Consider the following 21,219-nt stretch of genomic DNA (forward strand, 5'->3'; position numbering starts at 1 on the left):
TGAGGAAGATGGTTGCCTCCTACGAAGCTCTTCAGTAAGGAAGATTTCATGCACAGTCCTTCCAACTGGATCTTCTGGACAAGTGGTCGGGATCTCATCTGCACATGAACCAGAGGATACGTCTGTCGCCAAAAGCCAGGATTTCACTCTTGTGGTGGCTACAATTACCTCACCTTCTAGAGGGCCGCAGTTTCGGGATTCAGAACTGGATCCTTCTTACCACGGATGCAAGGGAGAAAACTTCCAAGGAAGATGGTCAAGTCGGGAAACTTGTCTCCACATAAATGTTCTGGAGTTAAGGGCCATTTACAACGGCCTTCTGCAAGAGGAACATCTTCTTCGAGATCTGCCTGTACTGATCCAGTCGGACAATGTAACAGCAGTAGCGTACATAAACCGTCAGGGCGGAACGAAAAGCAGAGCGGCAATGGCAGAAGCCACAAGGATTTTCCGTTGGGCGGAAAAGCATACAAGCGCTCTGTCAGCGATCTTCATTGCAGGAGTGGACAACTGGGAAGCAGACTTCCTCAGCAGACACGATCTCCATCCAGGAGAGTGGGGCCCCCACCAAGAAGTCTTCGCAGAGGTGACAGATCGTTGGGGAGTTCCTCAAGTAGACATGATGGCATCTTGTTTCAACAAGAAGCTTCAGAGATATTGTTCCAGGTCAAGGGACCCTCAAGCAATTGCAGTGGATTCTCTGGTGATACCGTGGGTGTTTCAGTCGGTGTATGTATTCCCTCCACTTCCTCTCATTCCAAGAAGAACAAAGATCCGAGCGATCCTCATTGTCCCAGACTGGCCAAGGAGGGCTTGGTATCCAGATCTTCAGAAATTACTCATAGGAGATCCCTGGCCTCTTCCTCTGCGCGAGGACCTGCTAAAATAGGGGCCATGCGTGTATCAGGACTTACCGCGGCTATGTTTGACATGCCAGTTGAGCGCAAAATCCTAGCCCGTAAGGGTATTCCCAGTGAAGTAATTCCCACACTTATTCAGGCCAGAAAAGGGGTAACGTCTAAACATTACCACTGTATTTGGAGAAAATATGTTTCTTGGTGTGAATCCAAGGGGGCTCCTACGGAAGAGTTTCAGCTAGGACGTTTTCTCCATTTTCTACAAGCAGGTGTTGATGCGGGCCTAAAATTTGGCTCAAGTAAGGTACAGATTTTAGCCTTAACGGTTTTCTTTCAGAAACAATTGGCCTCCCTTCCAGAAGTTCAAACTTTCGTGAAAGGCGTGTTGCACATCCAACCTCCATTTGTGCCTCCAGTGGCACCATGGGATCTTAATGTGATGTTGCAGTTCTTCGATCACATTGGTTTGAACCTTTACGGAAGGTGGAGTTGAAATTCCTCACTTGGATAGTGGTCATCCTGTTGGCCTTGGCATCTGCAAGGCGGGTGTCTGAGTTGGCGGCCTTGTCTCATAAGAGCCCTTATTTGATCTTCCATGAAGATAGAGCTGAATTGAGGACACGTCAACAGTTTCTACCAAAGGTGGTTTCCTCTTTCCACATGAACCAACCTATTGTGGTGCCTGTGGCTATTGACGCCTTCGCTGAGTCAAAATCTCTGGATGTGGTCAGAGCTTTAAAGATTTATGTCGCCAGAATGGCTCAGATTAGGAAAACAGAGGCTCTGTTTGTCCTGTATGCTCCCAACAAGGTTGGGTGTCCTGCTTCTAAGCAGACCATTGCACGCTGGATCTGTAACACGATTCAGCATGCTCATTCCACGGCTGGATTGCCGTTACTGGAATCGGTGAAGGCCCATCCTACTAGACAGATGGGCTCATTGCAACTTTGCCGAGCAGCTACTTGGTCGGGGTCAAACACATTTGCAAAGTTCTACAAGTTTGACACCTTGGCCGATGAAGACCTTAAGTTCGGTCAATCGGTGCTGCAGAGTCATCCGCACTCTCCCGCCCGTTCTAGAGCTTTGGTATAACACCATGGTTCTATGGTGACCCCAGCATTCTCTAGGACGTATGAGAAAATAGGATTTTAATACCTACCGGTAAATCCTTTTCTCTTAGTCCGTAGAGGATGCTGGGCGCCCGTCCCAGTGCGTACTGTATCTGCAGTTATTAGTTTTGGTTACACACATGTTGTGTTACGTTTATTGTCAGCATGTTGCTGCGATTGTTCATGCCGTTGGCTTGTGTTCTGTTGAATGCCACGTTGTGCGGCATACTTGAGCTGGTATGAATCTCACCTTAGTTTTAACAATAAATCCTTTCCTTAATGTCTGTCTCCCTGGGCACAGTTCCTATAACTGGAGTCTGGAGGAGGGGCATAGAGGGAGGAGCCAGTTCACACCCTTTCAAAGTCTTAAAGTGCCCATGTCTCCTGCAGATCCCGTCTAAACCCCCCATGGTTCTATGGTGACCCCAGTATCCTCTACGGACTAAGAGAAAAGGATTTACCAGTAGGTATTAAAATCCTATTTTTCTCCTCTTCCTGCAAGCAGACTGAGGTTCAGACTTTCTTGAAAGGGTTTCTGCATATCCAGCCTCCCTTTGTGCCGCCTACGGCACCCTGGGATCTTAACGTGGTATTACAGTGCCTCCAGTCGGATAGGTTCGAGCCTCTACAGGAGGTTGAGGTCAAGTTTCTCACATGGAAGGCTGTCACTTTGTTGGCCTTAGCTTCTGCTAGACGTGTGTTGGAGTTGGGGGCTTTGTCTTGTAAAAGCCCCTACTTGATCTTCCATGAAGATAGAGCTGAGCTCCGGAGGTGTCAGCAGTTCCTTCCAAAGGTTGTGTCTGCTTTTCATATCAACCAACCTATTGCGGTGCCAGTTGCTACTGACTCCTCAATTCCATCAAAGTCCTTGGATGTTATAAGGGCTATGAGACTCTATGTGAAGGACTGCTCATCACAGGAAGTCAGACTCTGTTTGTCCTGTATGATCCCAAGAAAATTGGGTGTCCTGCTTCTAAGCAGAAGATCTCTCGCTGGATCAGGGTCACTATCCAGCATGTATATTCTACGGCATGATTGCAGTGTCCTAAATCTGTTAAGGCCCACTCTACTCGTAAGGTGGGTTCTTCCTGGGTGGCTTCCCGGGGTGTCTCGGCCCTTGGTCAGGGTCGAACACGTGTGCCTAAAGTTTGGACATTCAGTTCTGCAGGAGCCTCCATGCTCTCCCTCCCGTTCTGGGAGCTTTGGTACATCTCCATGGTACTAATATGGACCCTAGCATCCTCTAGGACGTAAGAGAAAATAGGATTTTGATTGCCTACCGGTAAATCCTTTTCTTGTAGTCTGTAGAGGAAGCTCGGCGACCGCCCAGCGTTTCGTGATCCTGCAGTGGTTACTTGGTTCAGTACTGCTTTGTTCTTGGTTAAGTGTTACTTGGTTAAGTATTCTTGTTCAGCTGTTGCTGAGTTTTCAAGCTGGTTAGCTTGGTTTGCCTTGTATGTGTGAGTGTCGCCACTATCTGTCCATCTCTCGAAGTTGTCCGTGTCCTCGGGCACAGTTTCTAGACTGAGTCTGGTAGTAGGGGCATAGAGGGAGGAGCCAGCCCACACTATTAAAGTCTTAAAGTGCCCATGGCTCCTGGTGGACCCGTCTATACCCCATGGTACTAATATGGACTCCAGCATCCTCTACGGACTACGAGAAAAGGATTTACCGGTAGGAAATTAAAATCCTATTTTTTACAGGTAGTACACTCCAGGCATCTGTAACAGCCCGGGGATTTAGTAAGAAAATTAGTAGAGGTTGTTTGAGAAAAACCTGTACTGTCTGAATGTTCTATACTGTCCTTGATGCTCCTGGGTCTGGTGAAACAATTCATGGGTCTCTTGTTTCTGAAATATGGCAATTTGGTGTCCGTGCCAACTATAGGCCACAGAGCTCTGGTGGCACTTTGGATTACTGGGCTGGAGGTGCGGAACTTACTTTCCTAAGAGATCCTGTCCTCTCTTTGCCTCTCCTTAGGGTGTAAAAGAAGTTTCCTATTCATTTGAGATACCTCTAGTTTCTGTCGCTGAAGATCTGTCCATTTGTAACCTCTTTGCTGAAATTTGTCCTACTTTATCCAACTGCATATTCAAGGTCTCCTTGGTGCTATGTTTTCGGTCTACATGCATCATCTGAGATCGAGTCCCTTAATGAGGGGTTTGGAGTGGTTACTAGTTGCAAGAAGTAACGTGTTCTCGTCAGTAGGCTTGGTATAGACCGTAGTATTTATGACGTTGTTGGAGAGCGTAACTTGTTCATCCAGAAAGTTGATGGAAGAAGGGTTACTCTGATATGTTAACTTGATACAGGATGGTGCCTTATTGATGTCTTCCATCATGGACGTGAATCGGTCTTCACCCCACCCCCGTCCACAGCATGAAGACGTCATCTATATATCTACAGTATGACAGTATATGAGTCGACAATTGCTGCTTATTGAGGTAGATGCTGTGTTCTTCCCGAAACATGAACGTAGTTTTTTGTCCAGTGTCTCAGCAAGAATAGTGTCCAGCTCGCTCTTATAAGATTGTCACAACTGAGGGCCTGAGCTGACGGGAGGCAGCCTCAGTTGTAGGGGCTGAGATGTACCGGAACCTGAGAGGTTGTATCAGACCCCTGGACATGTAAGTAACATGAATAATAACTGCCCGAAGGCGTGACCACGACAACTTGGATAAAAGTCAATGATGTTTATTATGACAACTCCGCAACACAGCAGCAGTAAAAGAAAACGTAAAAGTCAGCAAAGAATAAATACAGTTCCTGGGTACTACAGGATGGCAGGAGCCACAGGGCACTGGTAGTGTGAGATAGTTCTTATGATCTTCTAGATGGAAAGTCCTTACCAGGCCCGACTGTAGCAATGGAGATAACCCAGGATTGTGCCAGCTGGTGTTCCAGGAAAAGCTGGGTTGCTGAAGATAAAACAGCTGCTGTGGATACTGGCTGGAACCAGACTGTTGTTGGCACGGAGTGGATACTGGCTGGAACCAGTTAAATAATAAATGAACTTGGGAGCGATGAAATATGAACTGAAATGTAGAACTTGAGAGCGGAGAAATAATAATACCGGTGGAGAGTGGTAAAGTGTAGAAAGGACACCGGCCCTTTAAGGGAAGCTGTACTCTGCTGGAAGCTGAGCTGGAAGCAGGTAATGTTGTAGCTGGAAACAGATGAATCCACAATGGATTGGAGAGTCAGGCTACACCGCAGGTGGAATGCTGGTGCGGGTCTCTATGGTGGAAGTCTTGAGACAGGAGCTGGAACCTGGAAGACAATCACAGGAGAGAGACAAACAGGAACTAGGTTTGACAACCAAAGCACTGACGCCTTCCTTGCTCAGGCACAGTGTATTTATACCTGCAGCAAGGAAGGGATTGGCTAGGCAATTATGCAGATTAACAATACTGACAACAGATTGGAGGAAATGATCAGCTGACAGAATCCAAGATGGCTGCGCCCATGCAGACACTTGGAGGGAAGTTTGGTTTGTAATCCATGTGGTAATGAAAACAGTAATGGCGGCGCCGGCCACAGGAGACGCCAGGCTGACAAGTGCACATCCAACCACGCGAACACAGCGGAGGCCGCGGCTGACGTAATCGCCTCTCTGACACTCTGCATGCAGAAGCTCAGGGACGGCGGCGGAGGCCGCGGGAGACGCCATGCCAGATGTAATATGGCGTTACTGTGACAGCGTCTCAGAGAGACAGGAGAGGATACAGGAATGTACACATCAGGATAACAGATGGGATCCGGTCCTGGAGCGCTGAGCCAGCCTTAGGAGGCATCTGATGGGTAAGAAATGGCGTCCAGATACCCGGATCGTGACAGCACCCCCCCCTTTAGGAGTGGCCCCAGGACACTTCTTTGGCTTTTGAGGAAACTTGGAATGGAATCTCCGGACCAAGGCAGGAGCATGGACATCAGAAGCATTGGTCCACGACCGTTCCTCAGGACCATAACCCTTCCAATCAATAAGATATTGTAGTTGACCGTAACGGTGACGTGAGTCCAGGATCTTGGCCACTTCATACTCAACGCCTCGTTGAGTTTGGACTTTCGGAGTTGGAGGAAGTGAGGAATGAAACCGATTCAAGATCAGCGGTTTCAACAGGGAAACATGGAATGTCCTGGGTATTTTTAAGAAGGGAGGCAACTGGAGTCTGTAAGCAACAGGATTGATGACTTGTTCAATCTTGAAAGGACCGATATAGCGAGGTGCAAACTTCATACTGGGAACTCTTAACCTCAAATTCTTCGTGGATAACCATACCCGATCACCCACCTTGAGAGCAGGAACTGCTCGACGCTTCTTATCCGCAAACTTCTTGTACCTGAACGATGCCTTGAGCAGAGCTGATCGTACGCTCTTCCAGATATTGGCAAACTGATGCAAGGTGATATCCACTGCGGGAACAGAAGTTGCTGGAAGCGGTTGGAACTCAGGGACTTTAGGGTGGAATCCAAAGTTAGTGAAGAATGGTGTTGAAGCAGATGAAGAATGATACTGGTTGTTATGACAGAACTCGGCCCAGGGAAGTAATTGAACCCAGTCATCTTGAGAGGAGGACACATAGATGCGGAGGAAGGCCTCCAAGTCCTGATTCACCCTCTCGGTTTGACCATTGGTCTGAGGATGGTAAGCCGTGGAAAACTTTAGCTTGACTTGGAGGACTTGACATAAACTTCGCCAGAATTTGGCTGTGAATTGAACTCCTCGATCTGAGATAATTTCTTCAGGAAGACCGTGGAGTCGGAAGATCTCTTGTATGAATACTTGAGCCAATTTGGAAGCTGACGGAAGACCGGTGAGAGGAATGAAGTGTGCCATCTTGGTGAACCGGTCAACTACCACCCAGATGGTATTGAACTTGTTGCACATGGGTAAGTCTGTAATGAAATCCATCGACAAGTGGGTCCATGGTCGACGGGGAACGGATAGTGGAACCAGTTGCCCCGCAGGCGACTGGCGGGATACTTTATGTTGGGCACACTTTGGGCAAGATGCAATAAACTCCAAGACGTCCTTTTTCAGAGTTGGCCACCAATAGGACCTAGAGATAAACTCCAGGGTTTTTTGGATACCTGTATGTCCGGCAAAACGGGAAGCATGGGCCCAATGCATGAGCTTCTTCCTTAGCATCGGCTTCACAAAACTTTTCCCTGATGGGGGCGTAGAGTCCATCCCTACCGTGGAGAATGCCAACGGATTTATAATAGGATGCTTGTCTGAAGACTCTGACTCATTTTCTTGCTCCCATGAGCGGGAAAGGGCATCGGCCTTGCGATTCTGAGAGCCCGGACAGAACTGGAGTTTAAAGTCGAACCTGGAAAAGAAAAGTGCCCATCTGGCCTGACGAGGGTTGAGACATTGTGCGCCCTTCAGGTATAAAAGGTTCTTGTGGTCTGTAAGTATGGTGATTGAATGAGAAGCTCCCTCCAACAGATACCTCCACTCTTCTAGAGCGAGCTTGATGGCTAGCAACTCCTGGTCGCCAATGGCATAGTTGCGCTCAGCTGGGGAGAACTTCCGGGAGAAGAAACTGCAAGGGTGTAAATGGCCATCTTTAGCCCTCTGAGATAACACCGCTCCTACTCCAACGGAGGAGGCATCCACCTCTAAGATGAAAGGAGAGTCGATGTCAGGCTGTTTCAGAACAGGCGCAGAGATGAACCTTTGTTTTAAAAGATGAAATGCTTGCATGGCTTCTTCAGACCACTTGGACGGGTTAGCACCCTTCTTAGTGAAAGCAGTAATAGGCGCCACAATGGTGGAAAAGTCTCGTATAAACTTTCGGTAATAGTTGGCGAACCCTAAGAACCTCTGGACCCCTTTGAGGGTTAAGGGTACCGGCCAATTTTGGATTGCTTGTAGTTTCTCAGGATCCATCTCTAGTCCGGAACCGGACACAATGTACCCTAGAAACGGAATGGACTTGACTTCAAAGACGCATTTTTCTAATTTGCAATAGAGATGATTGACACGGAGACGGGACAGAACCTCTTTAACCCAAAAACGATGTTCCTCTAAATCGTTGGCAAAAATGAGGATATCGTCTAGATAGACCACGACATGACGGTATAGAATGTCTCTGAAGATCTCATTGACAAAATGCTGGAAGACAGCTGGAGCATTGCTCAATCCGAAGGGCATGACGAGGTACTCATAATGTCCGTCACGGTTGTGAAAGGCGGTCTTCCACTCGTCACCCTCACGGATCCGGATGAGATTGTATGCACCTCGCAAGTCCAGCTTTGTAAAGATGGTAGCTCCGCTAACTCTGTCAAAGAGCTCAGTAATCAGGGGTAAAGGATAACTGTTCTTGATGGTAATGTCGTTCAAACCTCTGTAGTCGATGCACGGCCGCAGACCACCATCTTTCTTTTTTACAAAAAAGAAGCCTGCGCCGGCTGGAGAAGAAGAAGGTCGAATGAACCCCTTTGCTAGGTTCTCTTTAATATATTCCTCCATAGAATGCGTCTCAGGCAGAGACAACGGATAAGTTCGGCCTCGAGGTGGAACCTTCCCTGGAACGAGATCAATCGGACAGTCCCATTCTCTATGAGGAGGAAGGATATCAGCAGAAGCTTTACTGAACACATCCGTGAAATCTTGATATGGAGGAGGTGGAACATCAGACGACCTGGGGGAGGAAGAACAGACAGGCAATACTTTAAACAAACATGTCTCAGCACAGGAGGAACCCCATGCCAGGATTTGCGTAGTCGTCCAATCAATTGTAGGATTGTGAAGACGGAGCCATGGAAGGCCCAGGACCACAGGATGTGTGGCTCTTGGAATCACTAAAAAAGAAATAAGTTCGGAATGAAGAACTCCCACTCTCAGACGAACTGGTAGAGTCCTTAAAGAAATAACTGCATCAAAAATTTTGCTGCCATCCACGGCAGTTAAAGAAATGGACGAAGGAAGTCTCTCGGTGGGTAGGGACCACCGTTTAACATAGGCTTCGGTAATAAAGTTCCCAGCTGCTCCGGAATCAAGGAGGGCAATGACGTTCCGATAACGTTGAGCAACTTGAAGCGAGACTGGGAGATTACAATCTTGAGGAGATGGAGAGGAGATCATTACTCCTAGCCGGCCCTCTCCTTGGCGAGCTAGGATTTGGAGTTTCCCGGACGTTTGGGACAGGCATTAATGGTGTGAGACGGAGCTGCACAATAGAGACAGAGAAACTCGGAGAGACGTCTTCGGCGCTCAGCAGGAGTTAAACGGGAACGGCCAAGTTGCATGGGCTCATCTTTAGATGGTGACAGTTGACGAGGAGGAGGAGCAGAAGATTTTGGAGCAGATGATCTTCCACGCTCAGTTGCTCTCTCTCTGAAACGTAAATCAACTTTCGTGCAGAGTGAGATTAGCTCATCTAACTTAGAAGGTAAGTCTCTGGTAGCTAACTCATCTTTAATACGCTCAGATAAGCCATGCCAGAATGCAGCATACAGGGCCTCGTCGTTCCATGCCAGTTCGGATGCCAGGATCTGGAACTGTATCAGATATTGTCCTACAGTACGTGACCCCTGGCGTAAACGGAGAATCTCGGATGAAGCTGAGGTTACCCGGCCTGGCTCGTCGAAGATGCGCCTGAATGTTGACACGAAGGCAGTGTAGGAAGATAGCAGGGTGTCGGACCTCTCCCATAACGGTGATGCCCAATCAAGGGCTGAGCCACTGAGAAGAGAAATAATGTAGGCAATTTTTGTACGGTCACTGGAAAAATTGCCAGGTTGTAGCTCAAACTGAATCTCACACTGGTTGAGAAATCCCCTGCAGAATCTTGGAGATCCGTCAAATTTTGCTGGCGTTGGAAGATGAAGACGTGGAGCAGAAATGGGTAAGGTGGGTGGGGTTATAGCTGGAGTCACTGTGGTTGACGCACCAGACGCGCCTGATCCACGGAGAGTTGTCTGAATCCCATCCAGCCGAGTAGAGAGATCCTGGAGACAGCGGATGATGTGGCCCTGTGCAGCCTCCTGATGTTCTAGTCGGGCTGCCAGTTCTTGCATCGGCCTGGCCGCTTGATCCTGGTCTCCGGCTGGATTCATTAGGTCAGTGCTTACTGTCACAACTGAGGGCCTGAGCTGACGGGAGGCAGCCTCAGTTGTAGGGGCTGAGATGTACCGGAACCTGAGAGGTTGTATCAGACCCCTGGACATGTAAGTAACATGAATAATAACTGCCCGAAGGCGTGACCACGACAACTTGGATAAAAGTCAATGATGTTTATTATGACAACTCCGCAACACAGCAGCAGTAAAAGAAAACGTAAAAGTCAGCAAAGAATAAATACAGTTCCTGGGTACTACAGGATGGCAGGAGCCACAGGGCACTGGTAGTGTGAGATAGTTCTTATGATCTTCTAGATGGAAAGTCCTTACCAGGCCCGACTGTAGCAATGGAGATAACCCAGGATTGTGCCAGCTGGTGTTCCAGGAAAAGCTGGGTTGCTGAAGATAAAACAGCTGCTGTGGATACTGGCTGGAACCAGACTGTTGTTGGCACGGAGTGGATACTGGCTGGAACCAGTTAAATAATAAATGAACTTGGGAGCGATGAAATATGAACTGAAATGTAGAACTTGAGAGCGGAGAAATAATAATACCGGTGGAGAGTGGTAAAGTGTAGAAAGGACACCGGCCCTTTAAGGGAAGCTGTACTCTGCTGGAAGCTGAGCTGGAAGCAGGTAATGTTGTAGCTGGAAACAGATGAATCCACAATGGATTGGAGAGTCAGGCTACACCGCAGGTGGAATGCTGGTGCGGGTCTCTATGGTGGAAGTCTTGAGACAGGAGCTGGAACCTGGAAGACAATCACAGGAGAGAGACAAACAGGAACTAGGTTTGACAACCAAAGCACTGACGCCTTCCTTGCTCAGGCACAGTGTATTTATACCTGCAGCAAGGAAGGGATTGGCTAGGCAATTATGCAGATTAACAATACTGACAACAGATTGGAGGAAATGATCAGCTGACAGAATCCAAGATGGCTGCGCCCATGCAGACACTTGGAGGGAAGTTTGGTTTGTAATCCATGTGGTAATGAAAACAGTAATGGCGGCGCCGGCCACTGGAGACAGGAGACGCCAGGCTGACAAGTGCACATCCAACCACGCGGACACAGCGGAGGCCGCGGCTGACGTAATCGCCACTCTGACACTCTGCATGCAGAAGCTCAGGGACGGCGGCGGAGGCCGCGGGAGACGCCATGCCAGATGTAATATGGCGTTACTGTGACAGCGTCTCAGAGAGACAGGAGAGGATACAGGAATGTACACATCAGGATAACAGATGGGATCCGGTCCTGGAGCGCTGAGCCAGCCTTAGGAGGCATCTGATGGGTAAGAAATGGCGTCCAGATACCCGGATCGTGACAAAGATGATGTAGGGTCGCTGACCAATTCTGAATATGTATGGGCATCTGCCAGCTGTCTTAGTATCTCTGTGCGGTAATCCCCCAGTCCGCCGCCCCTACCTGCTGGTCGGAATATTACATCTCTATAGCTCCCTCGGTTTTTCAATGCTGCTCTTTCCATTCTGGACAATTTGTTGAGTTGAACCATTACTGTTGAGTTGTAACATTTGACAGAAGACGGGAATATGTTTTCAACGAAGGGTTCGAGGTCTGGGGATCAAATCTGGATGATGACCGTTGGGCCATAAATTTATCAAAAATAGAGGACGGGTGTTCCAAAAGATGATGCTGGAAGTGTTCTTGTAGGTGGAGCTTGCGAGAGATTTCGATGTAAATCGATTTGCCAAGTTAATTCGTCATGCCTATTAGTGGAGATGTAGGACAAGCCCTTATTTAAAATCGCCATTTCGACGGGGTTGAAGTTCCTATCCAAAAGATTATAAACTAGGTTTTCTTTTTGTTGGATGCGTTTCTGCTGCCTCTTGTTTTGGCCCCCTCTGCGGGTGGGCGTCCTACTGATCCCATATTTCTTGGAGTAGGAGGTGCCCCGCCTAAAGGGATCCCACTTAGAGACTGTGAATCCTCCGTTTCTGGTGCTGGGAATTCACTGTCGCTGTTGGATAATTGTGCCGACCTGGTCGATCGATGCCTACGCCAATTCCTTCTATATGTATAATTATTCTGGTCCCCTTTACGGATCTCTTCACCCATGAGCCAGTGGTACACCCTATTGTCCTCAGTCATTTTTGACTGTAAGTTGTTTGTTCCTCTTGAACCTTACCAACTCCCTCCTGTACTGATCAGTTTGTGCCTGGGGTTTGAGTAGTCAATCTTGGGTGGTATCCTCCTGAAGAGTTTTGAGGTTCAGTTTTTCAAACATGACAACCTTGTCTCTGGTTTGTTTGAGTTCCCTGCCGGCCTTTTCCACGACCAGTAATTTTAGGTCCATGCTAAAAAAAATTTAGAATTGCAGTCCATGTACGGCAAAACTCGTGGGTTGTAGCGACCCAGCGTCGGTACGTTCTTAATTCTAAAGCCGCTGGGTATCATCTGGTCCCGATGGTAATCGGACAGTGAAATCCCTTGCATCAGAAAATCCGTCTTTTTAAGTTTTAGCAGTTCTTGAAATGTATCCTGGGCATCCAGGTGCAGATCGCTCTTTAGTAAACTCCCCTTAAACCGTAATCTCTCAGCGTCTTCTCTATTAAAACTGAAAGCTTTTCATATATATATATATATATATATATATATATTAAAAAAAGGGGGGAAGGTACAGCGCCACTTGTGAGATGTGATCTCAGTGATTATATTGAGTAAATTAAAAGGAAATTAAAATTACCATAAACAAAGCACACACAACCTCAATTAAGGTGTCTGCCCAGCCCTAAGGATGCAGTGCCGGTATCGCACTGCTACACGTATGGAAAAATGGGTTGATAGGGTTCGGCGCTCAGTGTTGCTAAGAAATGGTTAAAAGTCAAAATATAAAAGTATTAAAAAAAATTGTAATCTATGAGAGTAAAAAAGTTACACACAGTACATAAAAAACATAAAATTATGGACCAAAGCAATATCAAATATTAAAAACGATAAGGAGAGCAACTTAGCTTCATAGAACAGCAGGGGGTTAGTGCAGGAAATCCAACGCGTTTTGTCTCATCAGACTTCTTCAAGGGGTCCCATTTTTTTTTATATATATATATATATATATATATATATATATATATATATATATATATATATAATTTTTTTTTTGCATATTTACTGAGTCTGACAGGCTTGGGTGTGCTGTCCCTCTCTCCCTCTAAGTCTCCTCACATACGGTATGGGCAGGCTTGCTATTGTACCTTGTGTGTGTGTTGTTTACTGTAATCCTGGTCAAACACCAATTGTGCAGTGTATGTCACACCAGATTCTCTCCCTCTACAACTGGTTCCTTATCATGTGAAGAATGCAGTTAGTATTCACAAACTAGTGAGGAGACTGGGGGGGAGGGTCAGGAGCCAATACACGGAAGACACAATAGCTGCAGCAGGCTGTCGCAGACCTATCTGCTAAGGCAGATGACAAACAACACCCCCTCCCTAGATCAGGGCCACTTAAATGTGGGCTGCCTGATTTACTCTCAGAATCTGAGAAAGCAGTACAGGAGGAGGAGGAATTACATCCTAATACAGAGCATTCCACTTCTGCCCAGGGTATTGAGCCCCTCATTCTTGCTATCAGGGATGTATTAAAAATCCCTTTGGAAGACGCTGCAGTATTGCACTCGTTTTTCCTAGCACAGAAAAAACTCAGTGTCACTTTCCCTGATTCTCCGGAATTAGATGACGTATTTACGCAAGCCTGGGAAAATCCAGATAAAAAATATCATGTTACAAAACGTTTTTTTACACACTTCCCAATTTTTCCTACCTTCAGGTGTAAATGGGAAAGAACCCCCAGCTGTAGATGTATCCGTCTCCTGCCTCTCAAAAAAGGTGGTACTACCAGCTTCTGGCTCCTTTACACTTAAGGATCCTGGGGATAGGAAGATAGACTACACTAAAGTCTATTTACACAGCGGCTGGCATATCACAAATACCTGTGCTTGCGGGTTGTTGGATGACTCAAATTCATGAGGGCCTTGCAGAGGATATGCCCCTGGTCACTACGGTGACCCTCATAAAACACATTCAAGACACTGCACGTGTCCTGTGTGATTCTGTCAAGGAAATTGGCTTATTAATGCTAGGGCTACTGCCATGGCAGTGTCAGCGCACAGAGCTTTGTGGCTGCGTCAGTGGATAGCGGACGCAGATTCCAAGTGCACTATGGAGTCTCTTCCTTTCTCAGGGGAGTGGCTATTCGGGGTTGAGTTGGATACTTGGACTTCTAAGGTTACTCCAGGAAAATCCACGTTTCTCCCCTCTGGGCGTTCCTACCCGGGACCGTCTACCCAGTCCTTTCGGACTACAAGGTTTAGATCAAGAGCCAGAGGTGCCTCCAATGCAGCGAGAGGCACCAGAGGTAAGACCAGAATACCAGCCACAGCAGGTTCTCAGGAATAGAGCACCAGTTCAGCTTCCACTAAGGCCTCAGCATGACGGTGCCTCCCCACCCCGAGGGGATCTCGAGGTGGGAGCTTGACTTTGTCACTTCAGCCACATGTGGGGAAGGCTCCTTCCAGGATACCTGGGTAAGGTACCTCATTTCTCAGGGCTACAAGCTGGAGTTCGACAGCGTTCCTCCCAAACGATTTTTCAAATCAAACTTACAAGTTTTGGAGGATACACGAGTTAAGCTACAACAGGCCATCCTCAAGTTGGTCCAGTCCTAAGTAATTGTTCCAGTGCCACTACAACAACAGGATCCAAAAATAGGGGGTACAAGCAATTTTCATTGCACCCAACTGGGCTCAAAGAGTTTGGTGCGCAGATCTTCTGGCCATGGCAGTAGAAGAACCCTGGTCCCTTCTACTACGGTAGGATTTTCTTCAACAAGGGTCGTCCGTCTACCCAGACTTACGGTGGCTTCGTTTAACGGCATGGCGGTTGAGCGGTACATTCTAGCTAAGAAGGGTATTCCGGATAAGGTCTTTACCACCATTGTTCAGGCCAGGAAGCCTTTTACGTCGAAGCATTACCACCATATCTGGAAACGATACATCTCCTGGTGTGAAGGCAAGGGTGTCCAGCTGCGGAATTCAATCTCGGGAGATTTTTGGGCTCTATAAAGGTTCAGATCTCGGCTTTTTCCACCTTCTTCCAGAAGAAATTGCCTGCTCTGCCTGAGGTACAGACATTCCTGCAGGGTGTCCTGCATATTCAGCCTCCCTTTGTGCCACCCACAGCTCCTTGGGATCTCAACGTGGTTCTGAAATTTCTACAGCCCTCTTGGGTTGAGCCTCTGGTTTTGGTTGAGGACAATACCTTACCTGGAAGACTGTTATGCTTTCGGCCTTGGCTTCCGCTAGGCGTGTTTCGTAACTGGGTGCTTTGTCCTCTAGAAGTCCCTACCTGGTCTTTCATGTGGACAGAGCTGAGCTCAGTACTACTCAGCAGTTCCTGCCAAAGGTGGTTTCTGCATTCCACCTGAATCAGCCTATTGTGGTTCCGGCGGCTTCAGCCACTTCCTCTCTTCCTGAGTCTTTAGATGTGGTGCGAGACCTGAGGATTTACGTCAAGAGGACCTCTGCTGTCTAGAAATCGGATTCCTTATTTGTCCTCTATGATGCTTGCATTTCCTGTTGGATTAGGCTTACTATTTAACAGGCCTCTGCTTCAAGGCCCACTCTACCAGGTCTGTGGGTGCTTCGTGGGTGCCTGCCTGTTGTGTCTCGGCCTTGCAGCTGTGTCGGGCTGCTACCTGGTCGGGGATAAACACCTTTGTCAAGTTCTACAGGTTTGATACCCTGGCTACGGAGGATGTCCAGTTTGGACATACGGTGCTGCAGACGTCTCAGCATGTTCCCATCTGTTCTGGGAGCTTTGGGACGTCCCCATCGTAATAAGTTCCCCCAGTATCCCTTATGGATGTTAGAGAAAATAGGATTTTAATTACCTACCGGTAAATCCTTTCCTCGTGATCCATAAGGGATACTGTGCGCCCGCCTCTTTGTTCTAACGTTTTCCTGCAAGTTATTGTTCTTGTGTGAAGTTTTTCTCAGTTGCTGTTTCTGTTTCACTAGCGGTTGCTAGTTTTGTTGTTTTGCTGTGTGCTGGTTCGTTAATCTCACCACTCGTGTATTGTCATGTTTCCTCCTCTCAGTATGTCCATCTCCTTTGGGCACAATTTTTCTAGACTGAGATGTGAGGGAGGGCATAGAGGGGAGGAGCCAGCACACCCTTTTGAAGAAATTTAAAGTGCACCAGCTTCTTTGGACCTCATCTATACCCCAACGTAATACGTGTCCCTTATGGACGACGAGAAAAGGATTTATTGATAGGTAATTAAAATTATTTTTCCTGTCACTTTGGTATCGGATTTCCTGTTTCAGAAACAAATGTTTGCCATCTAGAAATCATAGGACGGTATAGAAGTCTTTGCAAATATTTTCGTTTGTATTGGCACTTTATAGTTTTGGATTTCACTTTTTTTTTTATTTAAATTAAATTGGGTAGTTTATCAATTGTTTCTGTTTATTAATTCCAGGCAGGCTAACAGCTGCCCATTTTAGAATTAAGGATCATCTTGAGTACAATAAAGTTTAGATTAAGAGTATACTGTATGTCAGTAACGTATACAGGTTACTATAACCCGCTGAATACATTTAGCACTTCGAATTGCACATCTTAAATAAAAGAAAATGCCCCCAAAAAAAGGTTCAGTCAGTAATAACTTAATAGGTATTCAGAGTCTAACAAAACTTCTGTATATAGTGCACATTTCTTAATCTGGTAACATAGATGATAATATATGTATGTCACTGATTTTTATTTATATATTTTTTTTACATTGGTCTCCACAGATGTTAAAAAAGATGGAACAAGCCAAGAAAAAAGCAGAAGCTGTAGTCAACACCATTGATATCTCAGAGAGAGAAAAAAACGCTCAGCTGCGGGGGTAAGTAGCTCATCCACAAAGTGGAGAGACTAAACTCGGGATTACGGTGTGACCCAGTGGTATAATTTAATGATACATTGCATCTGCCATTCAGACTAAGCGGCCCGATGTATGATGGTGCCGCGTATTGTTACATCAGCGGTGGAATCATCCCGTTGCTCGTGCAGCATACCCAATATGATGATTCAGTGAATGAATGACGTCTGGGAGCAATGGATCCAGGGGTATACACTGAACAATATCGTTCTGATCCACATCAGAATAATATATATTACTGTGTACCCAGCTTTACTGTATCTGTACTTGTATGTGTCCTGACCTCATGGAGTTTCATTTATGGAAAGGGATGACTTTGTTTGCCCAGTAGGAATGTATATACTGCTGTACTCTGTTATTAGCGTTGATTGTCAGTCTTTTAGATAAACAAATGCAATCTTTTACAGCGGACATGAATCAACTTGGAGGAGAATCTCTGTTCGGTGTGGTATTATAGCACAGAATTGATGCTAGGGCACAGTGATTTTTGTCTGACAGATTGGAATAAGGTCAGAGGGGTTGGGTATGTCCGTCAGTCACAATTCTGATGCAGGGATCCCGGCTGTTAGGCTGCCGGTGGGGGCGAGCGAAATAAAGCACTTTGTGTGCTCGGTGGCTTGCTGCGCTCACCACAGGTTCTGTTCTGTTTATGAACACCCACAAGTGGGAATAGTCCCTGTTGGTTGGCATGCCGACTAGTGTTATAGTAAGGGTTCGAGATCCCGGTGTCTGTATTTATGACCAGCGGTCACATAACCGCATCCCGGTTGGAGAAGTGTGAAAGACTGTAGGTTGCCATAGTAACCTCTCATATAAACCCTGACAATGTGAAGTATTTTTTTTTAAATTACTATCAATCGCAAGAGCATCTGTGAGTAGAAGAATAGTGTGTGTACGTCTGACTACCTTGTTCTTCCTGTTTGTCTCTGCAGTATATATAAGAAAGCCGGCCTGGGGAAAGAGAAGCGCCAAGTTACGATTGTGGTAGCCAAAAAAGGCGCTGGGCGTAAAGTTCGTCGCCCAGCTGGAGTCAAAGGCCAGTTCAAGGTTGTGGATGGGAGGATGAAGAAGGACATCAGAGGACAACGCAGGAAAAAGTAGTCACATATAGAAGCCAGAGTTGCATAAACATGTACCTAATGTACAGATACCAAATCCATTTTTATATCAAATTCTATCAGATCCCCGCAGCAGCTGCATCTGCTGCTGTACTTTTGTCTCTGCATAAAGAGGATCTTTCCAGCATCTCAGAGTACTTTGGTTTGTATCACTCAGTTTTTCAATGGAGAGTGCCGAGTTTGACTGTTTCAGTTTCTTACAGTAGTAATGAATTTTAAGAATAAATAAATGTGAAAATATACTTATTTGTACAGGCGTATTCTCTGACAAGTATGCATAGCTTGTGCTGTTAATGTGAACAATACTGAGTTTTGACCCAGAGTCTGCCCTAACTAATTGGTGCCCTAGACAAGATTTTGGCTGGTGGCCTCTAGCAAATGATCCCATCGCTCCACTCCCTTCACAGCATACTGCTGTAACTAAAGGAAAAAGAAGGTTGGTTTTAGGGAAAAGGCTGTTATACCCCCACCTCGGAAGGGTACATTCTGATTTTCCCATCGCGGCACCCTAGGCTCACCCCTCATGGCATCCCTCTACCCTCACAGCACAGTCATAACCCATGACTCACAGTACAGGCTGACTTAAAAGGTACAGGCAGTCCTTGCTTTTCCTGCCTCCTTGCTGTGCATAACTGCACTTGGAGGCTGCAGTGCAGCCTCCTACTGGGGCGCCATGAGGTGTGGCTCAAGAGCTCAGCAAAGGCCCATGGGAGGAGATTTCGAAGGCGACCGCTGGAAAGTCAATGTTCCTCCCCTCTGCTGCTCCGCCAGGTAGGCGCTCTTACACTGGACCTTCTCTGCAGTCCTTTTGGACGGCATGCTGTACGGATGAAGCCAGAGGTGCCTGAAATGCGGCACGAGGATCCAGAGGTAAGTCTCGCAAGCCGGCTACCACAGGATCTCAGGACCAGAGGGTCAGCTGTGGTTCCTCAAAACCTTCAGCATGACTGTGTCCTTCTGCTCCTGGGGGATCTCAGGGTGGGAGCTCGTCTGAGATTTTTCAGCCCCATTTGGAACAGCTCCTGCCAGGATGCATGGGTAATAGACCTGATCTCCCAGGGCTACAAACTGGAGTTCGACAGTTCGCCGCCGCAAAGGTTTTTCAAATCGGGTTTAAAAGTTAGTCCAGACCCAAGTCTTTGTTCCTGTACCACTTCAGCAATGGGATACTATTCCAGCCTTTTTGTGGTACCAAAGCGAGATGGTTCAGTGAGATCCATTTTGAACCTCAAATCGTTAAACCCATATCTGGGGGTTTTCCGGATCAAAATGAAGTCTCTGAGAGTGGTGATCTCAGGTCTGGAGAAGGGGAAATTCTTGGTTTCTCTGGAAATAAAGGACACCTTCCTCCATGTCCCAATATGGCTGCCTCATCAGGTGTACCTCAGTTTTTCTCTGATGGAGGAACATTATCAGTTCCAGGTGCTACCCTTCAGCTTATCCACAGCCCCAAGAGTTTTCACCGAGGTTATGGTGGAGATGATGTTACTGTACAACTCAGGATTCAGGGAGTGAACATTGTCCCCTACCTGGATGATCTGCTTATAAAAGCAAGGTCAAAAGATATCCTGCTGGACAGCATCTGCCGCACAACATCCCTGTTGTCACGCCACGGTTGGATTCTGACCTTTCAGAAATCCCACCTGGAGCCAACCCAACTCCTCCAGTTCCTTGGAATGATCCTGGACAAGGTAGCTCAAAAAGTTTTTCCTTCCTGCAGACAAGGCGGAGGCTCTTCAGGAGTTGGTTCGAGCGGTTCTACAATCACGCAAGGTCTCAATACATCTTTGCACCCGTCTATTGGGGATGATGGTGGCCTCTTTCAAGGCCATTCTGTTTGGCAGGTTTCATGCAAGGACCTTCCAACTGGATCTCCTGAAGAAGTGGTCTGGTTCGCATCTGCAGATATTCACCAAGTCATTCTACTGTCTCCACAGGCCAGGATCTCTCTTCTGTGGTGGTTACAGCCCTCCGGGGAGGAGTTTAGGGATCCAGGATTGGATTCTCGTGTCCACGGACGCTAGCCTTCGGGGCTGGGGTGCTGTTACCCAAGGGGCACAGTTCCAGGGCAGATGGTTGAAACTCGAGGCCTGCCTTCTGATAAACATACTGGAACTAAGAGCGATATACAATGCTCTGCTGTACGGAGCTCATCTGCTCCGAGGTCAAGCCATTCATGTTCAGTCGGACAATGCCACGTCGTGGCATGTGTCAATCGACAGGGAGGAACAAAGAGCATGGCTTGCATGCTGGAAGTATCCAAGATTCTCCTTTGGGTTGAATGGAATGCAAGAGCGGAGTCGGCCATTTTCATTCCAGGAGTGGACAACTGGGAGACGGACTTCCTATGCCACCACGTCCTCCACCCAGGAGAGTGGGGTCTGCATCCACAGGTGTTCCGGAAGATAACAGATCTGTGAGGACGTCCATAGATTGATCTGATGGTCTCTTAGATCAACAACAAGCTTCCGTGCTATTGTTCCAGGACGAGAGACCCTCTAGCAGCGGTGGTGGACGCGCTGACTGCACCGTGTGTGGGAGAGCTGTAAGGGGTCCCTATCCAGCATTTGACCCTCACTTAGGGGGTTGTATGATATGTCCGTTAATACAGGCTATTAACCGTGAATTTTATGCTTCTATAGTGCACAATGCTGTATCTATGTTAAGGTACGCACATGGATGGAAGCCATTTTAACACCACTTCCTGATTATTATTATTTATTATTATTATTATTATTATTATTACATTTTATTTATAGGGCACCACAAGTGTTTCGCAGCGCCATACAAAGGACAGTACAGGGAGACAAAACTTAGCATTACAGTAAATAAATAACAAAACTAAAGTACAGGTAACAAAGAGCACCACAATTCTCAAAACATAATACAGCTTAGATGTAAGTAGTGAGGGAGTGATCATCGTACTACTTGGGGCTGGCGGCCATAGATAGAGATGAGCCTTTACCAGCAGGAGGAAAAGCAGGTAAAGATGGTCGCTGAGTATGAGAAAGCTGCGAGTGAAATATGTTGAGAAGAGGGCTTTAACAACAAGAGGAAAGAGGGCCCTGCTCTGAAGAGCTACCAATCTAGTGAAAAGGGGCGACAGACAGATGACATGAGGT

At 47.0% G+C, this 21,219-nt stretch overlaps 1 protein-coding gene across 2 annotated transcripts in view; it reads left to right on the plus strand.

Moving 5' to 3' along the window:
- FTSJ3 (FtsJ RNA 2'-O-methyltransferase 3) overlaps positions 1-18,339 on the plus strand; it is a 282,573-nt gene extending 264,234 nt beyond the window's left edge. For both annotated transcript variants that reach the window (XM_063958469.1, XM_063958468.1), the window contains exons 21-22: positions 16,849-16,943; positions 17,912-18,339. In XM_063958469.1, the coding sequence (XP_063814539.1) occupies positions 16,849-16,943; positions 17,912-18,080 (264 nt within the window). In that variant the 3' untranslated portion in view covers positions 18,081-18,339. The remainder of the gene's footprint in view (positions 1-16,848; positions 16,944-17,911) is intronic.
- The last annotated feature ends 2,880 nt before the right edge of the window (positions 18,340-21,219 follow it).

This window comes from Pseudophryne corroboree, chromosome 3 (assembly GCF_028390025.1).
Source record: "Pseudophryne corroboree isolate aPseCor3 chromosome 3, aPseCor3.hap2, whole genome shotgun sequence".
Classification (NCBI taxonomy): domain Eukaryota; kingdom Metazoa; phylum Chordata; class Amphibia; order Anura; family Myobatrachidae; genus Pseudophryne; species Pseudophryne corroboree.